We start from the raw sequence: 23,706 nt of genomic DNA, 5'->3' as shown, positions 1-23,706 counted from the left end.
GATTAAAGATACCAAGCCCAGTGAGAAGAGGTTCAGTGCCAAAAGTCAGAGAATTACTTGGAATGGGTTTGTAAGAGGGTAAAGGCATGAGCTAGGAGGAAGGGTTCAAGGTGATGGTGAGACTCGAGCAGAAGAGAGGATAATCAGTGAGTAGGTTGCAGAGAGGGAGAATGTTATTCCAGAAGAGGAATACTTTAATCAAAGACTTGGAGTTAGCATTGATTTTAGTCATTGTAGGATTGCATAGAAAGTGAGACCATGTTCTAAAAAAAAAAATTTTTTTTTAAAGGCGTTTGTACATAGAGCCCTCAAATCAGGAGAAATAAATCACTTCCCTAGTAGATCAGGCTGGGAAGGAGCATGAAGATAGCCACTTATGGGCTTATTTGTAGAATTACAAGAAAAAGATTAGATAGGCAATGTTTCTGTAATCTAATACTAATTGTAAACAATCGATGGGAACTCACTGTTCCAAAGTAGAGAATATAAATATGACTGTGGACCAAAGAGAAATTTTAAAAATTTGTAGCAAAAAGCCTAACAGGTGCAGGTGTTTAAAGTCCTTCCTTTGTGGCCTATTAAAAAGGACAGCTGTATCTAAAGTGACCTTACAATGTTTTGTGGTGACCAAGACAATTTTGTTTGGGACAAATGCTAAACAAGACAAGATGCCAGTGAAAGCAGTTAAATGATGGTTATCTAGGCAAACTGGGTCACGTGGCCCCTGGACCAGTCAGGAAACAGTGGGAGCACAGCGGTCCCACAACAGAGATGGGAAACAAGGGCAAAGCTTGGGGTGATCAGAACCTAGAAGCTCAGAGGATGGATCCTGCAGGGCTGAGGCTCAGCCCTCCGTGGAGGGATCACTTCCCTTCTTGCTTCTGAAAGGCTCAGGAGCTCGGAGGTGGAAATTCATGGAACAGGCTCGATTCTCTGAGTCCTCTCAGTCCTTCCTAGGACCTGAACCTGGGCTGGATCTAGGGGTGCTGAGAAGTGCTGAAACCACCTGGTGATGCTGAGTGAAGGGCAAACTGCCTTCCAGACTCCTTCTTATGACCTCTATTCTCAGTCTAACAGGAAGACCGAATGCACTGGTGTCATGGTGGCACAATCTGACTATACTTGTATCATCGGGTTTGGAATTTGGCCTGATTTGAAGGAGGAATTTTCCTAGAAGACCACTCAACTCAAGAAGTGATGAAATCGTTCTCTGGTCCCATTAGAAGAAAGAAATAACATTTGTCAGTTTTCCCTCTGTGTCAGGAGCTTGACCAACGTTGGCTCATTAATCACGGTAATCCCAAAGAGCAAGTGTTCATCCCACTTTGCAGAGGAGAACACGGAAGTCTCCAGTGGTTGAGCAGTTTGCCCAAGACCCAGTAGCAAGTAAGAGGCAAGGTCAGGCCTAGAAACAAGTTCTACGTGACCCAAATGTCCAGGTCTTTCCACCACATCTTGGTCTTTTATGTGGAAGCTGCTTTTCCCAGGCCTGAGACCCAGGGTCCTGGATGGAATCCCATGGCCGGACCACTCCTGGAGGCCCAGGGCCAAATGACCTCTGCCGCCACTGGCCTCTTGAAAGCTCAGGCTCAGGAAGTCTTCCATTCTTTGAGTGCATGTCTAGCCAGATTCTAGCAATGCCAAAGTAATCTACTCCTGCCCAGTGCTGGCCTTGCTCCCATCTGGAGGAGCCAGAACTCTGAATGAGCTCGCCACCTCTTGGACGAAGCATCATGCTGCAGCCGCCCGTAGCAGTGTTGTGTCATGTCCACGAAGTGTGTATCCGTGTGTCCGTCCGTGTATTTGTGTGTCTCATAAATTCAACCTTCCTCAACAGGATGACATTCCTGGGTGACAGGCTCTTCATCCAAAGAGCCAAAAATTGCAAAGGCGAGAGTTATTTTTTTGGCTGAATCGAGTCTCCAGTCTTAGCTGAAGATAGAAGCAAATTATGCCTGTATTTTCTGGAAACACTGAGATGGGACCTTATTAAGGAATTCACCAAGACCCAAGGGAACTGAGAAGATAAATGCTACCAGGCGGCTGCAACTTGAGCGAAATTCAAAAACAATAGAACGTCAACCTAAGATCATAGAAGGCTGTGGCAAGGGTGACAGAAAGCCAGGAGAACGACTTGGTCCCAAGACAAACGAGGATGTGGATAATGGGTGATGGCACTACAAACACTGCTTTGAAAGGAAGCCTGATGGGCAGGAGGCAGGCAGAGTCGGCTCCCCTACCCGGGGACTCCAGCTCGTCACCAAGGAGGGGAAACGCGGCCGCGGTCTGGCAACGTGCCCGCCCAAAGGCCCTTGTTCCAGCCTTCACCGTGGTTTCCCGCGCAGCTCGGGAGGGCCAGGTATGGGTTTCTTCTGTCGTGCCAGTGTTTTTGCACAGACGGCTCTTGGACTCTTTTGGAAAGTGACTTGGCTGGAGCCACGCTGCTGCCAGCGTGGCAGCTGTTACCACTTATACCAGGAACATCTGGCCTGAAGATTGCAGTAAAAGTGACACTTGTCTACAGAGAAAAAATGTTGAAGTATACATTTTGGACATGAAGAAATAAGTAATGACATTTAATGTTTTCATAAAGCTGCTACACTGAGCGGCCATCATCCAAGCTCCAGGCCCAGGCATCGGCGCGTCCGGGCACCGCAGTGTGCCCGCGGGCTTTGTGGAGGGCTTCTTATCCAGAACATCACTGCTGAACCCAGGCTTTGTCCTCTGAAGATGCAGAACAAAGGGAGGCCCTCCTGAGACCCCTCCTGTTAAGACTTCACTCACAAAAATGGGGAGCAGGGAGCAAAACGCAGTGAGCACTGGCCAGATGTCAGGGAAGCCAGCTCTGAGTTGCAGTCGTGGTACTGGGGAAAAAGCACATTTCAAGGTTCAAATTTCTCATCTGTGAAATGGAGGTGTCAAAGATGATATGTTTAAGGTTCCTCCAAGAGTTTATTCTTTGTGCTTTTTGGAATAGAGGCAATTCCGCCATTTGTATGCCAATCTCCTAGGTTAGACATGATTCTTTCCAGACTCTGCTCTGAAAATGCACATCTCCCTGGATGTGGTGATTCTTTCAAGCCCTCCAACCTCAGACTGAGTGTCAACCCAGACCAGGCTGGAAGCCCTGGGCTCCTGCAGGGGAAGACACCAAGGGAGGGAGACAGGGCCGCCAACACACAACCGTGACGTCCCTGTGCTAACCCTCCACAGAGCTGGATGCAGCCACGACTGATGCAGCTCTCACCTTTGATTTTAAAGAGGGCAGTGGAAGGGAAGACAAAGCACACTTGCAGAAACTGGGCTCCGTTTTGTTAGCAGAGCATTGATGTGGATGATACGGTAGCGACTCTGACTTTGGCAGAGACTGGGAGTATTAAGAGAGGGCGCGTAGTTAAAAACTTTGTGATTTGTGAGAGAGCCACCCTGTGCATAATTTTAGCATGCTATGGCTAATTTTGAAGGCCTTTTGAATTTGAAAGTATTACCTCTGTTAACCTCCGCTGCCTTGCGGCATACCTCTTCAGGGGAAAGGCTAAGGGAGTAAACCCCGACAGAAAATCCGGAGCCGGAGTCCCTAAGGCGGTTTGACGTAGTCAACACCGGCAACTCCTGCGGCGCACCTTAAGCCAAGCTGTATTGACTCCGTCTTTCCCTTGGACCCTTCAGCTGCGAAGAGAGGGGGGGTCTGCTGCATGAGCAACAGCAGACCCTCCATATCACCCTGCTCAGGCTCTGTAGCTTCAGCTTCACTGGAGAGGACACTCCAGCGTCATCGCAAGATGTCGATTCAGCACGGGAGGAGACAGATACCGTGTCACTCCCGAGTTGGACTGCACAACCATTCTCAGCGGTGCAGATAGACTCTTAAGAAGCTACACCATCGTCTCTCGAGACGGACGGCTGCCGACGACCTCTGTTAAAATGACTCACAAACAATGCATTGTTAATGTGTCGATATCATCAATCTATGTGTTACTCTGTGAGTTCATGCTTCGCCAGAGAAGATCCTGTGAACCTCTTCTGATTTTCTCTCCAACTAGAAAATGGGAGGTAAAGGCAGATCTCATTACTCCCAAAGTACCATCAACCTTTGCTATACCCCTCACCCCCCACCCCATCTTCAGAACTAGCTCGGAAGCCTATCTTTTCTTCCCGAGAAGCTGTGCCCAGCTCGCCATTGTCAGCGGATACCCTGCTCAAGCCCTCTACTCTGGAGCCCAGAGGGGAAAGTGGCCGTGTAGAAAGGCCAGAGCCAGTCTGCTGGTCAGGCCACACTGCTCACCCCTGGGCCAAAGCAGGGTCTGTGGGTCCGTAGGCCACCTGTGGTGTGGTGTTACTGTTTTCTCAAACTTTAGGCTGTGAGCCTTTGCTTTGAGGTTGCAGATGCAGCAGCTGGCTTCTCTGTTCTAGAAGCTGAGATGAAAAGCCATGTGCCGAGCAAAGAGCCTGCGAAGGGGGGCCGGAGCCTGGGTCTGGGGTCAGAGGACGTGGGTTGCAGACATTCACGTGCACGCATCTGGGGGAAGATCTTGCTAAAATGAGCTGGTTTTCCTTCAGTCAGTAGGCCTGAGGCAGGACCTGAGCTTCTGTGTGTCTAACAAGTTCCCAGGTGATGCTGACGTGACCAGAAGACCATACCTAAGGTACCAAGGGAGTCTTTGTTATGAACTTGAGCTTTGGAATCAAATACACGTGGATTTAAGTCCTGGCTCCAGACTGGTCCAGCGATGTGACTTTGGGACAAGTCATGTGACATTTCTAAGCCAAATGCCCTTAGACAGGAAGTGAGAATCATCACCGAACCCACTGGTTCAGTTGGCCACAAGGATTCAGGTACATCATCCAGGTGTGCAGGGCCCACAGCTCAGGAGAGGAGAGAGACCTGGAGGGCACAGTAGATAGCTCAGCCCTCTGAGGCTTCATCTGCTCGCTTCCAGGATTGCACTCGTGAGCGTCACAAGTGGGGTCCACTTCTCTGTTAATAAAACTGGAGTAACAGGAATGATGCCTCCTCCTGGAAGCACCTCACAACAGAGCCATGTTTGCTCAATGGACTTGGCTCCTTTGTTACCAATGTCACTCCAGTGGCATTAGTGAGTGAAAATCATGGCTCCTTCCCATCAAACCGGGTGCCTGGTATGCACGTAACTTAAGAAAATCAATATAGGCACTTTGATATGTGTGTTACCTCATGCATACATAGGACAGACAGGTCACTAAAATTGGTAGTACTAAAAAGAAAAAAGTTTACACAGCTTTTAAAATTAACACACATGTAAATGAGCTTTTACCAGAACAAAAGTGGAAAATACTGTCGAAATAAAAGCATGAAGAAAACACACACACACACAACTACTGACTAGCACCTCATGCCTTGGCCCCAGGTTAACATGGGTATTATCAGCTATGGTGTTTTCTCTGGTCAGCTGGCTAGACTGCTTCTGTGGAGAACAATTATGATTCCCACATGTGAGGGAAATGAGCAAACCAAGGATTCCTCATTCAGCCCACAAATCTTCCTTCTGGCATCTTCTGATATACTCATAGGAAACACTATGGGTTGGAAAAAGGGCCCACCCAATGACTTTAGAGGCCTCATTTCCCTCCATTTACCCCAAACATGATCATCTCCTGAAGACCAAAGCTAATTCCCACTTGTCTGAAGCCAGACATCCCATGGGCCTCGGTGTAACCTAACGTTAGGGGGCAGCTTTGCTCCTTGGTTCTGTCCTGGTCCTCTGTATTCCCAAGGGAACCCTCCTACAGAAATGGCTTTTCCCTCTGTGGGCTGAGATGGACATCTCCCCCCAAAACCACAGCACACAGTGGAATCTTAAAGTTTAGCAATTGAGAATGCTTTGGACGATCATCGGGTACAGTACTCTTCTCTTAAAGTAAAGCGGCGGGGGGGGGGGGGGGGCTGAAGAAGAAGCCTACTTAAGTGTATAAAATGCTTTAATAAAGAACTGTTTCTTTGACTCTGGAAAACCTCAATCCTTGGAGTTCTCCTGAGCAAGACCAGAGTCGTGGTTCCCAACACAGATGTACTCGAAAGACCACCAGCATCCCCACCATCCGTGGAGCTTCTAAAACACGCAGACCCTCAGGGCCCATAGCAGTTCTCCTAAATCAGAAACGCTGAGGGCAGGGCTTGGGAGTCTACCCTGTGACAAGCTCTCACAGCGACTCTGTGGCACAGGACTTTTGAAAAGAACCTTTTTAAACCATCAACACGTTAGACGTTAGCTACCATCCCAGCAGGAACTGGCTGGCTGGCCAGCTCTGTCTGCTTGGTCCTTCCTTTTTCCGCATTGGTGGCCCTTGACCCAGGTTGACTAAGGCTGCAATGCCCTGTCCTGGGCCTCCTGCTGTGGTGTTCCAGGCTTCCCATCACTTAGTGGCCCGTGTAGCACTGGAGCATTGGGAGGCAAGGGTCTTCCACTTACATGGGCTTGGTGGCCTTTTGCAGCTCCCCCTGGCTTGTCCTCCCAGAAAATTAAGAAAGAACAAGTCCCACTACAATCCATAGCTTATGCTTTGATAAAGCTTCTGAAATCTTTAAACAGACTTTATTTTTTTTCCCCCAAACCAGTCACAATTCCATAAATTCTTTACCTGGAATACATTGATACTACTTTTAAGTTATCTCTCCATTTCCTTATTGTGGATGTGTGATAGGCAAACTAATGCCTAAATACACAGAAAGAACCCAATAAATAGTCATTTTGAAGTGAGAAATCATATGCTAATAATGCCCCCCTCTTTTTTTTGAGTCACCTGGGAATGCAGGGGGCTATGGTGGGAGTTGGCATTTTTAAGTGACCGCACCAATGGTCAGCGGAGACCACGGAGGAGGGCGCCTGGCCCTTGCAGTGGGCTAAGACAGGGAGTGTGGTTTCCTGCTCTGTGCAAGCATTCCACTCCACTGTGATGTGGCTCAGATCCACAAACATCACTCTTGTTCTTCCTGAGTGTAGCTTCATAGGAATCAGAGAGTGGAGGGTTGTTCTAGCAGAAGGGGTGGTTCTCTCCCAGCTTGCTGGTCATTCTGAACTTTTTCAAGCATCAAATATAATGAAACATTCTTTTTTTTTAATTTTATTTTTTGATTTTTCAATTACAGTTGTCCCATTTTTCCCCATTGCTCCCCCCCACCCAGCCCACCTATTCTCCCACAATCATATCCCTCCCCGTTGTCCATGTCCATGAGTCTCATGAAACATTCTTAATCCCAATCTCTGACTCCACCCCGTATCTCCCCAAAGCTGGTGCCTAAATTTCAGTTGCACCTGGTAGAGGAACACCATATATTAGAGTTGCATTAGGATGCCTTCTAAGTTCCCAGGGGCAATCACTTCTCTCCCAGTTGGGCCACCACTTCTGGGACACAGCACTTCTTCAGTGTGATAGCCTGAACTCAGAAGCCCCCCTGTGGTAGCCCCTGATTCCCTCCCATCTAGTCAGTATCATGATTCATACATCAAGGTGAGGCAACCATGTCTTCTCATCACTTAGGGAGGGTTGGTGGCCTTGGTAGTCCTTAGGAGTGTCTAGGCTGGGTCCCTTTTCTTTCCACCTGTCACAGCAAGCTCAGGATGAGAAACTAGCAGAACCTTCCTCTTACTGGGGCAAGGAGAGTGATGGGTGGCAGGTGAGCCAAGCTTCCCCTAATGACCTGGAGCAGAGGCAGTGAGTCTGTCTCTCCCTTGGTCCCTAGCTTGTCTTTTCTGTGTGTGTCTCAAGCTTTTGCTCCTCTGAGTGGTATAAGAGCTAACCATTGGCCTTGGAATGCCCGAGGACAACAAATGACACTTTGCCCAGAAACTTGGTGATGCGATGTGGCTGGGAGCAATCTCAGCCTCTGTTTTCATCCTTACTGGAAACTGTGCATTTGCAGCTCTGCCCTCCCCAGTGTGCCTGCAGGGAGCACTGCAAGGAAGGTGGATAGAGGCACAACTGAAGCTCCTGAGGATCTCCTACACCCCGTTGCCTTCTGTAGGCAGAGGACAGACCAAAGAGCCCATTAACAGCTATATTCTTAGGACCTCTCTTTTCTGGTTCCTGTCTGGAAACCTGGAGCTTTGGTAACAAGGAAAAGACAGAATCAGAAATGCAGCATTGCCCAATGCATGAAAACAAATACTAAAATGGTGCCAGGGGCTGGAAGTGGAAGGAATGGGAGGTGTTGGTTAAGGGTACAAACTTCATACTAGCAGGTAAGTCGATAAGTCCTAGAGATGTAATGTACAGCATAGTGATTATAGTCAACAATACTATGTCAGAAACTTCAAAGTTGCTAAGCGATGAAGTCTTAAATGTTCTCACTACACACACAAAAATAATTCTATGAACTGATAGAGGGGTTAGCTAGTGCTGTGGTGGCCATCTTATTGCAATATATAAATGTGTCAGACCAACACATCGCACACCTCACAGTGTGTTATATGTCAATTACATCTCCATTTAAAAATTAATTCATTTAAAAAGATGGAGTTTTGATGACTGAGAGAAGGGAGGGTCCAGCTAAACTATTTGGTGGGGGAATTAGAAGAAGGAAAGGAGCAAAAGACCTGGAATCGAATGGCCTGGGAGGAAGGAGTGGGATAGGAAGCATCCCATGTTTCAGGGACATCCATTCACAGATGGAGACTCCCTCTATTTTTATGAGTCCTCAGAAAGCCCAGTAAGAATCCACAGGTAGCTGAGAGGGAGCTAGTAGGCAGGGGAGCCTCGCCATGCTCACTGCTCAGAGTTATGGGGGAAGGCGACTCTAACCCGACTCAGAGGGTGCAGAAAAGTTTCACATTAGATACTGGCTCACCATTATTCCAAGGACCAGAAATAATGGTGGTGGATCATTGCTAAGGATATCTGATTTAAAGAAAAGGAGAAAAACCAAACACAAATCTGGGTTGGAGTAGGGGAAAAAAAATCCCTTGGCAAAGGGAATTTCTCCTTTGTTTACTCTTTGGAAGGGCAAGACTATGCATAGTTTTACACAAATAAAGGCGAATTGCGTAATTTAAAAAGGAAAGGGTTTTTGTTTTTTGTTTTTTTTTTGTAACCACTCAGGTAATATTCATTAGGGATAACTGGATTTGAGACTTCTGGAGAGAGGAGCAACGGAAGATGTCACCTGCTCGCCAGCAGGTGGCGCGTTGTCTTTAGGATTGCGTCTTCCAATCTCTCCATCAAACATCTCAGCCAGACTTGCCCGACTCCTCTAGCCGGAAATCGCTAGGCAGATAATAACCCTCCAGTGTCTGGAAATGTTTAATTACGCGAAAGCTCATTTTTCCAGCGCCCGCCGCCGCCAATATAGCCCTTCAAGATCCCAGCGCCGCGGGTGTGGTAAGGTTCTATCCTCAGGGTTTCATCCTAACTACAAAGGATCCAGTTAAAAATAACTTTTCTTTATCATCCTCAGTTAAATTAGACACGGCGTCGTTTCTAATACATTTATTTTCACCGTTGGTAGAGGAAAAGTTCAGTGATCTTAGAATACAAATCTGTTATGTGTCGAAAATAATTCCGACAACTCATATTTGTACAAAAAGTAAAAAAACTCGCCACGCCTTTTACACGCATTTTGCATTTGCTCCTCACAGCATAAGGCTTTATCATTTCATTTTACCGATGATAATATGCCCAGGGTTCACACAATTCCACATGCATATTCGCGCTTCAGACCTATTCTTCTTATAGACCAAGGCTAGATGCATTCGTGTGTGTATGGTTACATTTATTACGGTGAGAAATAGTTACGAGATGCTTAAGTGCTCATAAAGAACTTACGAAACGGGAACTGCTTGGAGAAAACAGTTCACTTTCCCTTTCAGTTTTGATACTGTAACTTGTCTCTCGCTCTCACAAGAAACACCGCTCCTGCGTTCACCTGAGATTTATTCTCCTAAGACCCTGGAGTTGCTTGTGCGTTATCAGAGCGTGTTATCTGCACAAGTGTGTGTGGAAGTCATGTTACCTGCCTCCCGTGCTTAAAAACTTTCCCCCAAAGCTGGATTTCGACCTGATTGATCGTAATGGTTCCAGAGGAACTATTGAGCCATTACAATCCATCATCTAAATGATTACAGAGGGATACCTAAATCTCCGGGCTATTTGAAACCTCTGTACAAGCGTAAAGGGGGAGGGGGTCTAATGAGCAGATGCCCCTCCCCACCAATTGTCCGCAATGCAGTTACAGGAAAGCTTTCGTTGGAAGAAGAAACTCACAAGTGCTAAGTAAATTCCACTTTTTAAAAATGAGGCCATTTTTGTGTGGCTAGAAAGTGGGGAGAGGTGGGGTTCATTTTCACTCCGCAAGACCTCAAAGCACGATAGGCCATATTCTAGCTCATTTTCTGGAAGCTGCTCAATTTTCACTCCGAAGACAGGCAGGGGCACTTGTCCTTCCCAGCCAACAGGAGTCAGTAGAGGGGCTGGGGGTGGCGCGGGGAGACCAGCAGAAGCTGTCAGCATCCCAAGTGCGCCCAGGAAACGGCAGCGGCGAGGGCTCTCGCTTCTGGACTGGGTGCAGCGTGGCTGATGACCCGCAGGCTCGCGCCCGCCCGGTGATCGCTCCCTGCCGGGCCCCACCGGCACTTGGGGGTGGGGAGGCGGAACCCGGCCCTGGAGGCCTAGTCGCTACTGAGGGGACCCTTGGCCAAGGCTGCTTGGTGCCGGCCAGGTCCGGGACCCCTCTGGCGCCGCAGGTCCCGCCTCGTGGGCGGTAGGCGGGAGTGCCAGAAAGAGCCCGTGGGAGTTTGCGCCAGGTCTGGCCGCTGGCTACAGCCCCGCTGCGTGGGTGGTGGAGTGCGCCGGACACCCAGGAACTCCTAACTGGAGTTTCGCCCCTTTCATGGGGTCCCGGTTGCCCAACATGTTTACCAAATTAGGAACCTGACGTTCTTGCGAGTCTTAAACCCATAAAATTTCACCAAAAAAGTACCTTTCTGGCCCTTAACGTGTCCTGGGTCCTGCCCTCTTCAATCCGTCCAAGCTGCAGTCCAGGCTTGGCGCTGCGACCTAGTCCCTGCTGCTTAAGGCCTGCTTAATTCCGCAAATAGGCGGGGGAGGATTCCCCACTGTTGGGCAGAGGGATCCTCAGCTTCCTGGGCTTCTTCCTGTCGCCCCAGGAACCAGAACCTGGATGGCCTCCAGTGGACGCTGAGGACACGGTTTGAGGGTCACCCTCTTTGGAACTTGGATTGGGATGGAGAACACCTCAGCAACTAGCAAATCTTGAATTTTGTTATCCCAGACTTCTAAGCCCCTAGGAGGAGTGACATGAAAGCCAGGTGTCTGAAACAGTTGCACCGGTACTGTCATATGCCATAGAGGAGTTCCAGGTAAGGCAACCAAGAAGGTAAAGCCTGAGGTGCCGGGCCATGAGGAGCCAATCCCAACCTTGCTTCCCCATCTTGCCCCTGATGGGCTAAGTTCCTTGAGGTGGCCTCAATTGAGATTAGTTTTACAGATAACCTGACAAAAGCCACATTAAATACCAGGTTGCATGGGTCTTTTCATTTGGATTCCTAAAGACTCTCTACAAGGGCTCTTTAAGGATCCCTACTTGGAGTTTTCTGGCCAACTTTGAAGTATGTTGGCCAATGGTCCTGATTTAGAAGATAGAGGCAAGTGGAAAGACCAAGGAAGTAGAGTTGTCCTGTGTGACGTTTTAAGCAGGGGGTGGGATTCCTACACCCCAGGAGGCCCCATCCCACCTGAGTATCATCTTCCTGGGGTACTTCTAACCTCTCTGGACAGCAGGGTGCCCAATTGTGGAGACCTCCCTGGGATTCTTTCACCCACTGCTGCTAATGGAGGTTCTCAGAGCCTTTGTCTCCTGGGAGAGCCTGAGACTGGTACAAGCAAATTCCCTCGCTCAAGATGGAAGCCAGTAGAGTCCGGGAATGCCCTGTGCCTCCAGGCCCTCCCCTGCTTTTGGAACTTGCTGCTTTGCAATCTCAGGGAAGGGAGTGATCTCACACCCCTTCTGCTCTCAAGGGGCCTTGCCTTGGCCAGAATGTCGCCCCTTACTGGCAGCTCCTAGGATTCCAGCTGCAAACTGTCGTGGGTCCCTTGCTCCCGTGTCAGGAGGTGAGTGTAATCTCTTGGCACTAATCCTTCTTCCTCCTCCCACTCAAGCCAAAAGTTACCTAGGCCATGGAGGACAGGTTCTGTTCTAAAGTCCTGCTGATAAGAAAAGGGTCTGCTCCAACTATGTCTTGGGGGGGGGGGTGTTTCCACTAGCGTTTTCCTAGGTCAGGGAGTGATACCCTAAAAACATCAGAGAAGACTTGCAGATCAAAACTCAACATAGTGGCAGTCCTCTTCGGAGAAACAGTACCGATGTGCTGCAGACCCACTAATGCCAGGGTCCAGCCCCGAGGGCTAGGAAGAGTCACTCAGCCGCAACCTTGTAGCAAACTCCAGGAGTGCAGTGTGTGAATCTGGACCCACCTGGACCCCTGGGGAACCAGCACCTTCTCCCAAACCCAGGGCTGGGTGTCCCAGGGAGGGTAGCAGGGAGGAATCAAGGCTGGGGTCAGCTGAAGTTCAGCTTCCAGAACTGAGCAGTCAAGAGGTAGCACTAGTATTTTCCCTACAGCTTGGGCAGTAAAACGGAGCATCTCGCATCCAGGGCCCTGACCCCTCTTAGATCCCAAACTCCACCTGAACCAGCTCCTTCATCTCCGAGGTCCTGCAGCTGACGAACTTTGTGGCTCATCTCCCTTGCCTGAGCTGCTTTCCAAACTCCCATCCATCCTTCCAAAACAAATGAATACGTGATTAGAGGGTGTGACTGTTCTTTAAGGTGGAATCCCTGAAAGTTCTGGGTCCCAGGAAAATAACGTTCTTTACCCCCTTCCCCCCTATCCTTTGCCTCTGATCTTTCCACGGAGCTCTGTAACCCAGGGTCTGGGGTACCGACCTGGAACTGAACAGTGCTGGATGTCCAAGAGCTGCGCCACACCCAGGACCCTCAGACTCCGGGTAGGGATTCTAGAAGAGGCAGCTTTGCTAGGGGGCCAGAGTGCGCTGAGCCCAAGCTATTGCGCTTGCATCCCCATGCGACACCCCATTTCCAGTCTGCACAGGCTGCGGACACAGGCTGTGTCCCTAGGCGCACAGAAGTGGGACCTCAAAGCACGAGGAGACCCACGCTCTCATCTGCTAGGGGCTGTTTCTTCTAGCTCGATAGGGGTGCCCTCTTGAGCCTAACAGCACAGAAGGGGTCGCCTGGGACTTCAGAGCTGGGAACGCAGGTCCCTGGGGGCCGGGGCTAAGCGAGCACAGTTGCCAAAGTCGGCTGCCCGGGTCAGCAAAACTTTGTTCCTCAGTGCGCAGGCGCAGGGCAAGGTTGTGGGGCCGGGCAGGGAGGGGTGGATTCGCCAGGCAAGGGGAGGAGGGAGTGAGGAGGAGGGAGGGTGGTGGATTAAAATAAGTAGGCGGCTCGGTGCTAAGGGATGAGTGAGTCTGAGCTCGGTCTCTTCCCTGCACGTTCTCAGCCGCTCGGGTTCAGACCCAACCGGGGAGCCGGGAACAAGGCTCACCATCCCCGGCGGGCAAGACTCCGGGGCCGCTGAGCGCTTCCCGCGTGTCGGGCGCTCGGAGTCCCCGCAGCCGGAGAGGGGCCAGGACTCTAGAGGTCCAGGGGTGCCTGTGGAATCCAGTGCCTCTGGCTTCCCGGGTCCCCCGCAGCGGGAGCCCCAGAGACACGCTCAGCCCCGGACCGCCGCGGAACAAGGTAACTGCAGCCCAGGGCTCCCCGGCCCGGCGAGGGGAAAGCGGGCGGGACTCCCGGGCTCCCTGTCACAGCGCGGCGGGTGTCTCCTCTCTTTCTCAATAGCCCAGAAGGAAACTCCTCTAGCCAAACGAAGGCTGCAGGACCTTTGTGAAAGTGAGAGTCGCTGCAGCCCAGGGTGGTTGGGGGTGCTGGCTCAGGGACTTCCCGCGCGGGGTCCCCGGCCTCTGACCTCTGGGGAACGAGAGGGCGGGCTTCCACTACTAGCCCCTGCGGGGCCAGACTCCGCAGAATCCGGGGCGAGATGCCCACGGACATGAGAAGTCAGCCTGTGGGCCCCCGCTAAGAAAATGAAGCAACTTCAGCGTTAACACACTTTCCTGAAATACGTGCCTAGCTCAGCCTGCCTGACCTTAGCTGATGAAGAAGGAAGAGAGTAGGTGGATGGCCACGGCCGCAGCTGATCGCGCCAGGGACAGGTGCATGCCCCCTGGGTCGCGCTTTCGTGCGAAATTTTCTTTTGCGGAGTTGCGCTCAGATATCACCGGGAGCGCTGGGCTGCGTGCCTGACGCCGCTTCGCACTTCTGCTCTGACTTGAGTTGTTTTCTATGGGATGATTGCTCTGTGTGATCAGGGCCTGGAGTATAACCCGCCACGGTCCCGGGGCGTGCAGGGGGCGCGAGCACTACTTCCCAATTCGAGACCGCACGCCAAAGCAGCGGAAATACTGTGGAGCGGCGGGTATCTCCAGGTTGGGGCTTAGGAGGGAAAGATTTGTTTGCTCCTCTGATTATCCGCAAACCCAGCTTTCAGGAGAGGTGGGAGCCGGTGATGAGAGGGAAAGAGATTAGGGCTGGCCTGCTGAGCTAATTTCTCCCTAGAAACGTCTCTGGTAAGAATGAAACCCCACACCCAGCACCTTTTCAGCAGTTCCGGCAGTAGCGGGGGTAAAGTAGCTAGGAGGGTTTCTTTGTTGCCACAATTTGGTAAATTTCACTCGGGCTAAGAGCTGAGTGCTGGCTGACTCCTGAGAACAGAAACCACGTGCAAGACTAGTTTCCCAGGTTCTCAGCCTCCTTGAGAAGAGAAGGGCGGGCAAGGACGGATTGGGGGTAGGGGTGGAGGGAGACCAGTGGGTAGATGTTGCATCCGAGGCTCCTCGAGGTAATTGTGGTTTCATTAAGATCGGGGAGCAGATCGCTCAGGACGCAACGGGCGTTTAAATGTTGCTGGGTGGCCGCCTCGCTGGAGGATTCGTTCCATCTCGTTCCTTGGGAAAATTCAACAGGAGTAGCCGGGGCTGGTCAGTCCTGCCGCCTGGGGTTCAGACGCCTGTCACTTGTATTGGGGATTCGATGTCAAGGATGATTTTCTGGGGCTGCTCCTGGGCTCCTCCAGGCGCAAGCCCGTGGAGCTCGTTCCATCCTCATTAATGCAAGTAGTTAACTCGCACACGCTCAATTAGCGCCGAATAAACCACTTTAATAGACTCGGCACACTTCATTAATGCCCGGCTTAGGGCTGGCTGCAGACCCCGGACTGGCGCTGCACCGCGCCGGCACCCGGGCTTCCAAGCGCGAATTGCTTTTGCTGCGCGTAGCCGGAACCCTTACCCGCACCTCCGAGGTCTGGAGGCCCAAGCTCTTTGCGGAGTGGGGAGTGGGGTTCCCGCTGGTATTTAAAGATCTAAAGGGTTCATACTGGGGTTCGGGGTCAGGGCAACCGGAGCTCATCTGCTTCGGCCGGTGAGTGTGAGTGAGTCTGTGTTCTCCTCTTAGCGGACATCCAGAAACCGGATCGTGCATTCGGCCCATTCTTGGTGCTAGTGTAAAGAGCTACGTTTCTAACGAATTTCGTCCCCGGGAAAGTCTTTGGCGAGAGTCTGAGGAGCCCTGGCCTCGGAATGCGGCAGAAAATAAGAAACTGGCCGCGCCGCGGAGGAAAATAAATTGAGTGTTGGGGGAAACAAGATCAGGCAGATAGCCCGGAAAGGTTGGCTCCCCCCAGCACTGGTGGCTGTAAGCGCCCCCTCCTCCCACCGAGCTCCACGTCTTCCCTCCTGGGGTGGGCGAGGAAAGGCCCGGGGAGCACGCCAGGTCGGTGGGTTCTCCGGCCTGGGCACGGAGCGGGCTCGGCCCGCGTCAGAGCCCCGCCGCCGCTGCCGCTCACTTGGCGGCGGGGAGGCCCAGCACCGAGAGGAGGGAGCGGAGGGCCGAGCGGGGCTCGGCCGGGACCGAGGAAAGCCAGAGATAAGGATCTGATTTCCAGCGCCAGCGGGGGGAAGCAGAGGTGACAGCAAATCAAAGAGCACTCACCTCGCCTAAGCCCGGGCCGACCTTTGAAGTTGGCAAGCGTTTCCCACCTTCTCCGCCCTCCTTCCCAACCCCAAACGACCCCTGCTTTCTCTCTGGCCAGATTCTTATTTTGCTTTGCCGTGGTCCCAGCGTTCTAGGATGGGCTCCGTTTGTCCCCGGCGCAACCCTAGCCGGGGGACAGTACGGAAGATGGGTGCGGAGGCCCTGGCTCTGCCTGCCCGCGGTGCTCTGGCTCCGGGGGCGCGACCACCGCAGGTGTGTGTCTCCCCTCCCTCCATGGCTGAATTAGTTGCTGCGGTCGGACTAGGTTTTCATTCGATTGCTAATTTACCCGACTTATGCAAATCTTTGCTGGCTCTTGGAATTTTGCAACCCCCACCCCCAGCAGAGCCTCTTTCTTTCCGGCCCAGCACACTTCCAGGGACCTTCCTGCCAGCCTCCAGGGGAGAAGGTTCCTGGGTCAAGATTGTCCTCTCGCCTAGGAGCGCTGCGCTCCCTCGTCCTGACAGGCTTCGCTGCAGTGAAAGGCAGCTGAGTGTAGGCCTGCGCCTTGAGGGCCTGCGCTGAGGGTAAGCTAGGCTGCGCAAGCTGCCTGGGTAGGTGTCAGCATGTGCAGTGAAGAAGGAAGCAGGGCAGCGTCCTGCACATCCCAGGGAAGGGGCTCACTGCCCTTTAGAGGAGAAATCGAAGGGAGAGAAGAGGAAGAAGAGGTGAAGGAGGTTGGCAGCAGAGGATTGAGAGGGGTGGAAAAGAAGGGTATCCCAAGCACCCTGCTCCCACAATGACGTCTCGAGTAGCCCTCAGCTCAGATGAAGGAGAGGGTGTCCAACAGTTGAGCGTCCCAAAGCTCCCTGTGTACTTTCGGCTTTTGTTCTTGTTTTTGCTTCCGCTAGACAGACCTAAGTGTGTGGGAAGGACAGAGATAAAGGCCTCTCTGCAGAGTGCAGACCTGTTCATGTAGGCTAGAGACTTTGACCAAAAAGACCAGGCGATGCCAGCTTATCCTTCACTTCAGCACAGCTTCCCTCTGGCCTTGCTCAAGCTTTCCGACATTGCATTTGGAGGGTGGCTAGACCATAGAAGGGGAGGCAGGCCTCAATGCTCTTTCTTGCCCATGGGCATCTTCACCTGCCCAGGGCTCACCCCATACATACAAACATCCTGAGGCCCACAAAGGCATTGCGGCCCCCTTTTTTATGGGGTAGGGAAGGCACTGGTGCCCCCTTGTATGCAACTGCAGATGTTTGACTGAGTTAATGAAGATCGGTGTCAGTGTTCTTCCTAAAATGAAGGTGAGCCCCTAGGGCGTCCATCCACAACCAGCTTCAGAGAGAGCCTTGTCAACAGGGCTCAGTAACAGTGAGGTAGAGAAGCAAATTTGCAGTCCAGATTGAGAGTTTTGACGAGAATGATGATGTGGCTTCTAGAGGCCAAATGGAAGGTCAGCTGGTAATCTTAACGGACAGGGGCTGGGAGATGTATGGATTTGTGTGTTTGTATGCGTGCTGTCTGTCTGGAAGTTTCTTCGTGGGTGCCACATGATCCTGTGTGTATATGTGTGTGTTGTTCCCTGCATTACATTTTGTGTAGCAGAACACGGGTCATCCCACTTAATCTTTGCACCTTGTTCTCAACTCTGCTTCAGAATGTGTGGCTCTGTCAGTGTGCATTTCTGTGTTTCTCTGCACACGGACACGTAAGCACACTTCCACGGTCCTGTTACCTTTGCAAAAGAGTGCAATTCTGTGTTGACTCAGGCTTGCATGGATGGAAGTTTCTACTTCATGCCAGTTTCCCTGTGTTTCTGCCCTTCTCCGGATCATGCATATCATAGTCCTTCATTTAAGTTGGTTGCTTTGCATTGGATTTAGTTTTCTGCTGTTTTTTGTATCAAGTTGTGTGTCTCTGCCAAAGGACATTTGGAGGAAGCCCTCAGATCAGAGAGGGTTCCCATCTTTTTTTTTTTTAAGTTAGTGGGTTCCATTGGGTGGTGTCTTAGACTTCCAGCTCCTGCCCTGGGGAACAGAAAGGGTGTGGCTAGGCTGGAAACTGATCTGCCCTGAACTTTTCCTCTCCCTGCTCCCTTCTTTTCTTTCCAGATTCCGATAGAGAACCCACCGCAATTACCACAATGGGCAGCAAAACCTTGCCAGCGCCAGTGCCCATCCACCCCTCCCTGCAGCTCACCAACTACTCCTTCCTTCAGGCAGTAAACGGCCTTCCCGCGGTGCCTTCGGACCACCTGCCCAACCTGTATGGTTTCAGTGCTCTGCACGCTGTGCACCTGCACCAGTGGACGCTGGGCTACCCTGCCATGCACTTGCCGCGATCCTCTTTCTCCAAAGTGCCGGGAGCCATGTCTAACCTGGTGGACGCGCGCTTCCAGCTGCCTGCATTTCCCTGGTTCCCCCATGTTATCCAGCCCAAGCCCGAGATCACCGCTGGAGGCAGCGGCCCCTCAGCACTCAAGACCAAGCCGCGCTTTGATTTTGCCAACCTGGCCTTGGCCGCCACGCAAGAAGATCCGTCCAAGCTTGGCCGGGGGGAGGGTCCTGGCTCCCCCACTGGTGGGCTGGGCGCCCTCCTGGATGTGACGAAGCTGTCCCCAGAAAAGAAGCCCACGAGAGGACGCCTGCCTTCCAAGACCAAGAAGGAGTTCGTCTGCAAGTTTTGTGGTCGACATTTCACTAAGTCCTACAACCTACTTATCCATGAGCGGACGCACACGGATGAGCGGCCCTACACCTGTGACATCTGCCACAAAGCCTTCCGGAGGCAAGACCACCTACGGGATCACAGGTGTGGCACTGCGGGTGGCCCTAGAGAGAGCTGCCTTTCAGCCTCTGTCCTCACCATCCTCCTCCCTAGTGGGAATGTTCTTGAGCCCCTCCCCCCAACCGGGTCCAAGTTTCCCAGCTTCTGGGAATTAACCCAACATCGTGAAGGAAACCATACAAAGCTCAGCGATCAATTCTTGGAGCATGGGTGGAGAGAATAGGGAAAAAATAGAACCTCAGACTAAGTCAGGTCTCCATGGGCTCTGGACAAGCACACATAGCTTCCTTACCTCTTCATCTGCAGTGCTGTCCAAGAGGTCCCAGTGACAATGAAGAGTGACACACGTGACAAATGTGACAATTCAGCACTTCAAATGTGAAAGGAGTGTGATTGATAAACTAACTTTTAGGTTTTATTTCATTTTAATTTTAATAACCGCATATGGCTAGTGGCTACCATCTTGGACGGTGCAGCTTCAGCAAAGATCCCCTCATACACCCCCAGTGCTGACCCAGGCCTTATAAGGAGGCTGCGCTGGCTCCTCCTAGGGAAGGCAGGCGGTTTGCCTGGCCAAACCTGTTAAGGATCAGAGATTGCCCAAGCCTCTCCTTTACCTCCCCGCTCCATCCACAAACTCAGCATTTTGCCAGCTCCACACTGGGTATCCCACAACCTCCTTTCCCTTGCGGGCAAGCGCCTCATAGCAGTGGGAGGGGATCTTGGGCAGACATCTCTAACATTGCATCATTTTGCAAGGATTAATTCTCTCTCTGTTTTTGCTCTCAGATATATTCACTCCAAAGAAAAGCCTTTCAAGTGTCAAGAGTGCGGGAAAGGATTCTGCCAGTCCAGGACTCTCGCTGTCCACAAGACGCTACACTCACAGGTGAAGGAGCTCAAAACCTCCAAGATCAAATGCTAAACAGAGCCTCCGGTCAACAGGACCCTGGGTCACGCCGACCCCTCCTACCAGAAGCCAGAAGGCGACTCTTGCAGACCGCGGGAGGGGCTCCTGGGCCTTCCCTGGTCCCCGAACAAAGTCCCTTGGGCCCCGGGCGCACGCAGAACTCCGGAGCCCCGCCCGAGGCCATGACTCGGCCGCCCGGGCGACTCCCCCAGGACGAGGCTAAACTCTTGGCCAAAAGGCGGTACTCACGTGGCAGAAGGGAAACGGCATTTTTTAAAAAAAGAAGAACGAAAGCTCCGCGGAGCCGCAGCGGCGCCTCTCCCAGAAGTATTACTTTTCCTATTGTTATTTTATACGTTTTCTTTATTATTTTTTTCTTTGACCATATAAGCTTGTAACTCTGACTGCGAAGAAAGAGGGGAGAGGAAAAGAAGTTCTGCGCGATCGCAGCTTCCAGCCCCCCCCACCTCCCCGCCCCATCCCCACTCCCGGGAGCCTGCAAAAGTGTAATCCATGTATCTGCTTCAGCCGCCTGGCCCGGGACCAACCGCGGGGCCCGGCAGAGCCCGCTCCCAGCTCCCGCCCCGCAGCCGCCGAGGGCTCCGACTCGGCCAGCGGGGCGGGGACCGAGGCCCCTAATACTGGAGGGGACCTGGCCTCTGGCTCTCCCTGCTAGGTCGCCGGTCGCGGTGAGAGAGCTGCCGGCTAGGAGCAGGGCGATGTATTGCGATTGGCACTTTATGCTGACCATCGGTAACGGACATTTATCACTGGAGTTTTTAAAAATATGAAATAAACGGTTATTTTACAGGCACTGCAGGATGGATAATTTCCTCCTAAGCGCAGGAAACTGGGCGGGGCCTTTTGAGAAGAGCCGGTTTCTCTGCAGACTCCAGTCCCCACTGCCTGAATCTCCACCTTATTGGGGTGATAGGGGTGGGATGGGTGGAGAAACCCCCTCTGTCCCAGTGTTGGTCTAACTTGGACCCCATCCCACATTTACTTTCTTACTTTTCTCCTCCACTTTGGTCTTAGGGTCTCAATTTCCCCACTCCTTGTCTCCAAAGGGCTTTGACTTTATAAAGAAGCAGAGCCTTCCCTCAATGTATCGGTGGTGAGATATCTCAACATCTCCGGCGGGTCCGGGGTCGCCTAGGGTCCACTAAGGGAACTACAGAACGTCCCCCTCCTCCCTAACCACCCCCCCCCCCCCATGGCCTCTTGCTACTGCTTTGGGGAAGGATGCGCCCACACAGAGCCTCAAACTAGTAAGGTCCAGTCCCCAGGGCCCCAATACTCGGCTACAAGTACATAATCACCGCTGTCTTCCCAAAGACCCAAACCTACATCCCCGCCCTTTAGGATTCCCCAGACAGAGTTCCACGCTCGCGAAGATTCCCTACAGTTTTCAAGCCTGTCAGGAATGGCGGGGGCGGGCGCCCTCGGAGGCCAGGGAAGTTTAGGAGAAATCTGAGTCCGCCCTCTACAAGTTGAACCTTCCCGGGGGCGTCTAGTTTTCCCACAATTAGAGGCCAGGCCGCCGGGGGCTCCCCTACTGGGGCGGCGCGGGGCTCCCCCAGCTCGAGCGCCGGGGCCGCTGGGCAGCGCAGGCGGGGGCGCCCACGGCCTTTCCCAGGCCGAGCGCAGCCTCCAGGGCTACTGTGACCGGCGCTCAGCTGCAGCAGACACGGCGGGGTCGGGCTTTTTAGTAATAAGACCCCCAAATCCCAGCTTCGGGAAGGGCCTGGCGGCCTGAGCCGGACGGAGCTGTCGGAGTTAAAAATGCTCTAGCGTTTCACGGCGCTACCCGCACCTCTGCTGGGGTTGCATGTTGGCCTTGTGCGGGACGGAACTCCGCGGTTCGAGAACCCAGCTGGTCTCCGTGGCCGCCGTCGGGCCGGCGCGGAAGATCCCTGCCGTCCGCGTTCGGCGCCGCGCCGCCCCCTGCTGGACAGGCCTGGAGGGGCGGCCCCGGACTCCGGTGCCCCGCCCACAGCCCGGAGCGACTCGCCGCCGCCGCTCCTCTCGGTCACTCCCTACTGATCAAAATCTTCTGGACTGGTCCCAGGACCCCTTGCGAATGCGGGCCAGGGTGCTGCGGGGTATGGACCGGTCTGTAGGGGCTCGGCTAGGCGGGCAAGGTCCATAAGGACTCGTCCCAGGCAAGAATGGAGCCCAGGTCCCAGAGAACGGTGACCTCGGGGTGCATGGAAGGAGTTAGTCACTGGATTTGGGTTTCCAGGGCTTGGGTTCAACCAGCGAAGGCAGTGAGTGGTATGTATGGTCTGCTCTTGACCATGGATTGTGATAAGGCTGATGACAGGAGCCACCTCAGTTCCTTTACTAATCCCACCAGACTGGGGGACGTGGTTGTTGCCAAGACACATCGAAAGTGCGTGGACACACACACACACACACACACACACACACACACACACAGCCGCTACGGCGAGCTTTGGGCACAACTGAGGACCCAAGAGAGATCCCCACTCCGTCCCTTTGGTCTTTCTGGCGTCGCATCTTTTCCAGGGATTGACTACCGCTGCTGCCCACTCCTCCCCCACATTCCTCCACCTCCCACTCCCCTCGGGACACAGAGCGCCTGCCTCTGCGGTTCGCCTGGTCTCAAGCACATCGTCGTAAAGGCTGCGACGATGGGGGGGGGGGGTCCTTCTGGCCTACCCCACTTCGGGTACCACAAATCCTCACCCCTCCAAACCTAGGGCTTGCAAGGGACTTTCAATAAATATCAGGTGTGCATCCCTGGAAGCGTGGATTTCGAATGTAGAGTTTTCAGGTGGCAGTAGGGAGGGGGGCTGGGTGCTGCTCAGAGACCTCGAGGCCATTCTCAACGCCTGTGCCTCGGCTTGCTTTACCAACGATTGCTGTCATGCTGGTGGACCCAGAAGTCACTTCTCAGCGTCGCTCTCCGCGTTCTATACTCATGACAGAGATCGCAAGATTGTCCACAAACAGCAACTGCAAGTGGAAGGGGCAGGCGAGGCCGCGAGCCACGAGGCCCCACACAGGCTACAATTACCCCGCGACGTGGTTGAGGCATTTCCCGCTTGTACTCATTGTAGATCGCACGAAAAGGGCAATGAGAGGATCAGAAATTTTGGGTGGGTTTTTTTGCCTGTCCATTTGTAAGCGCTAACTCCCTCCCCTCCCCCCACTCCTCCTTCCCGCGTTACAACCCTAGAAAGTCCCATTCCACCACCCTCCTCCCTGCCTCCTCTGCCTCCGGGCGGGTTTTCGGGGGCGAAGGCGGTCTGGACCGAGGGAGTTCGGCTGGGTTCCTTCCCAACGCTGCTAGGCCTGCAGTTCCTGTGCGAGGCTGGGGTTGGAGGAGCTACCGGCTGGACTTCTCTGCTGAACGGGTGGAAGGCGCGAGAGATCCTAGGTGCAACCTGGAGCATCCTAGGGCTCGCTCTGGGAAAAGATCAGGAGCTACCCGGGAAAAGAACAGCCCGAAGGGGCTTCGCCCTAGTTGGAAGAGGTCCAGGTTCCACCTCCTCTTCCCGGAATGTAGCTAGGGGCACGAGGGGATGTTTTCCTGCGACCCTCGTGGCTTCGGGACTCAGGGACCCAATAGGACCCGAGGGAGGAGGAGGGAGAAACGCAGTGGGATGGTCTAGGGCTCCTGGACACCTCAGCTCCAAGAACGTGGAATCTGTCATAGCATAACCTCTCCTCCTCCCCTGGCCGAATCTAGGTGTCCCTACAGGTGGCCCAAAGGCGTCCCATCCCACTTCCCAGAGCTCCACGGCCCTGTGACGTCACGCCATCCTCTCGCCGACACAGTGACGTTGCACAAGCCTCTGGCAAAAGTGAGAGATTTGCGATGTCTCTCATTTACGTAGTTCTACGACGTCACAGAGGGGCCAGAGCCCGAGGGGTGACCCCACGGTCCCGCATTCCCCCTCGCCCCCGCGAGAATCCTGCCCATAGAGGC

General features: G+C 52.9%; 1 protein-coding gene across 1 annotated transcript; it reads left to right on the top strand.

The window, feature by feature from the left end:
- The first annotated feature begins 13,482 nt into the window (after nt 1-13,482).
- Nucleotides 13,483-19,847, top strand: OSR1 (odd-skipped related transcription factor 1). The gene is made up of 3 exons (XM_090280171.1): nt 13,483-13,753; nt 18,166-18,865; nt 19,631-19,847. Exons 2-3 carry the CDS (start codon nt 18,198-18,200, stop codon nt 19,764-19,766), a joined length of 804 nt encoding a protein of 267 aa, XP_090136297.1. The 5' UTR covers nt 13,483-13,753; nt 18,166-18,197; the 3' UTR covers nt 19,767-19,847.
- Nucleotides 19,848-23,706: the final 3,859 nt, after the last annotated feature.

This window comes from Furipterus horrens, unplaced genomic scaffold (assembly GCF_987537825.1).
Source record: "Furipterus horrens unplaced genomic scaffold, mFurHor1.1.pri manual_scaffold_6, whole genome shotgun sequence".
Taxonomy (NCBI): Eukaryota; Metazoa; Chordata; class Mammalia; order Chiroptera; family Furipteridae; genus Furipterus; species Furipterus horrens.
Note: the sequence above shows the minus strand (reverse complement) of the source record. Positions and strands in the feature narration are given on the sequence as shown.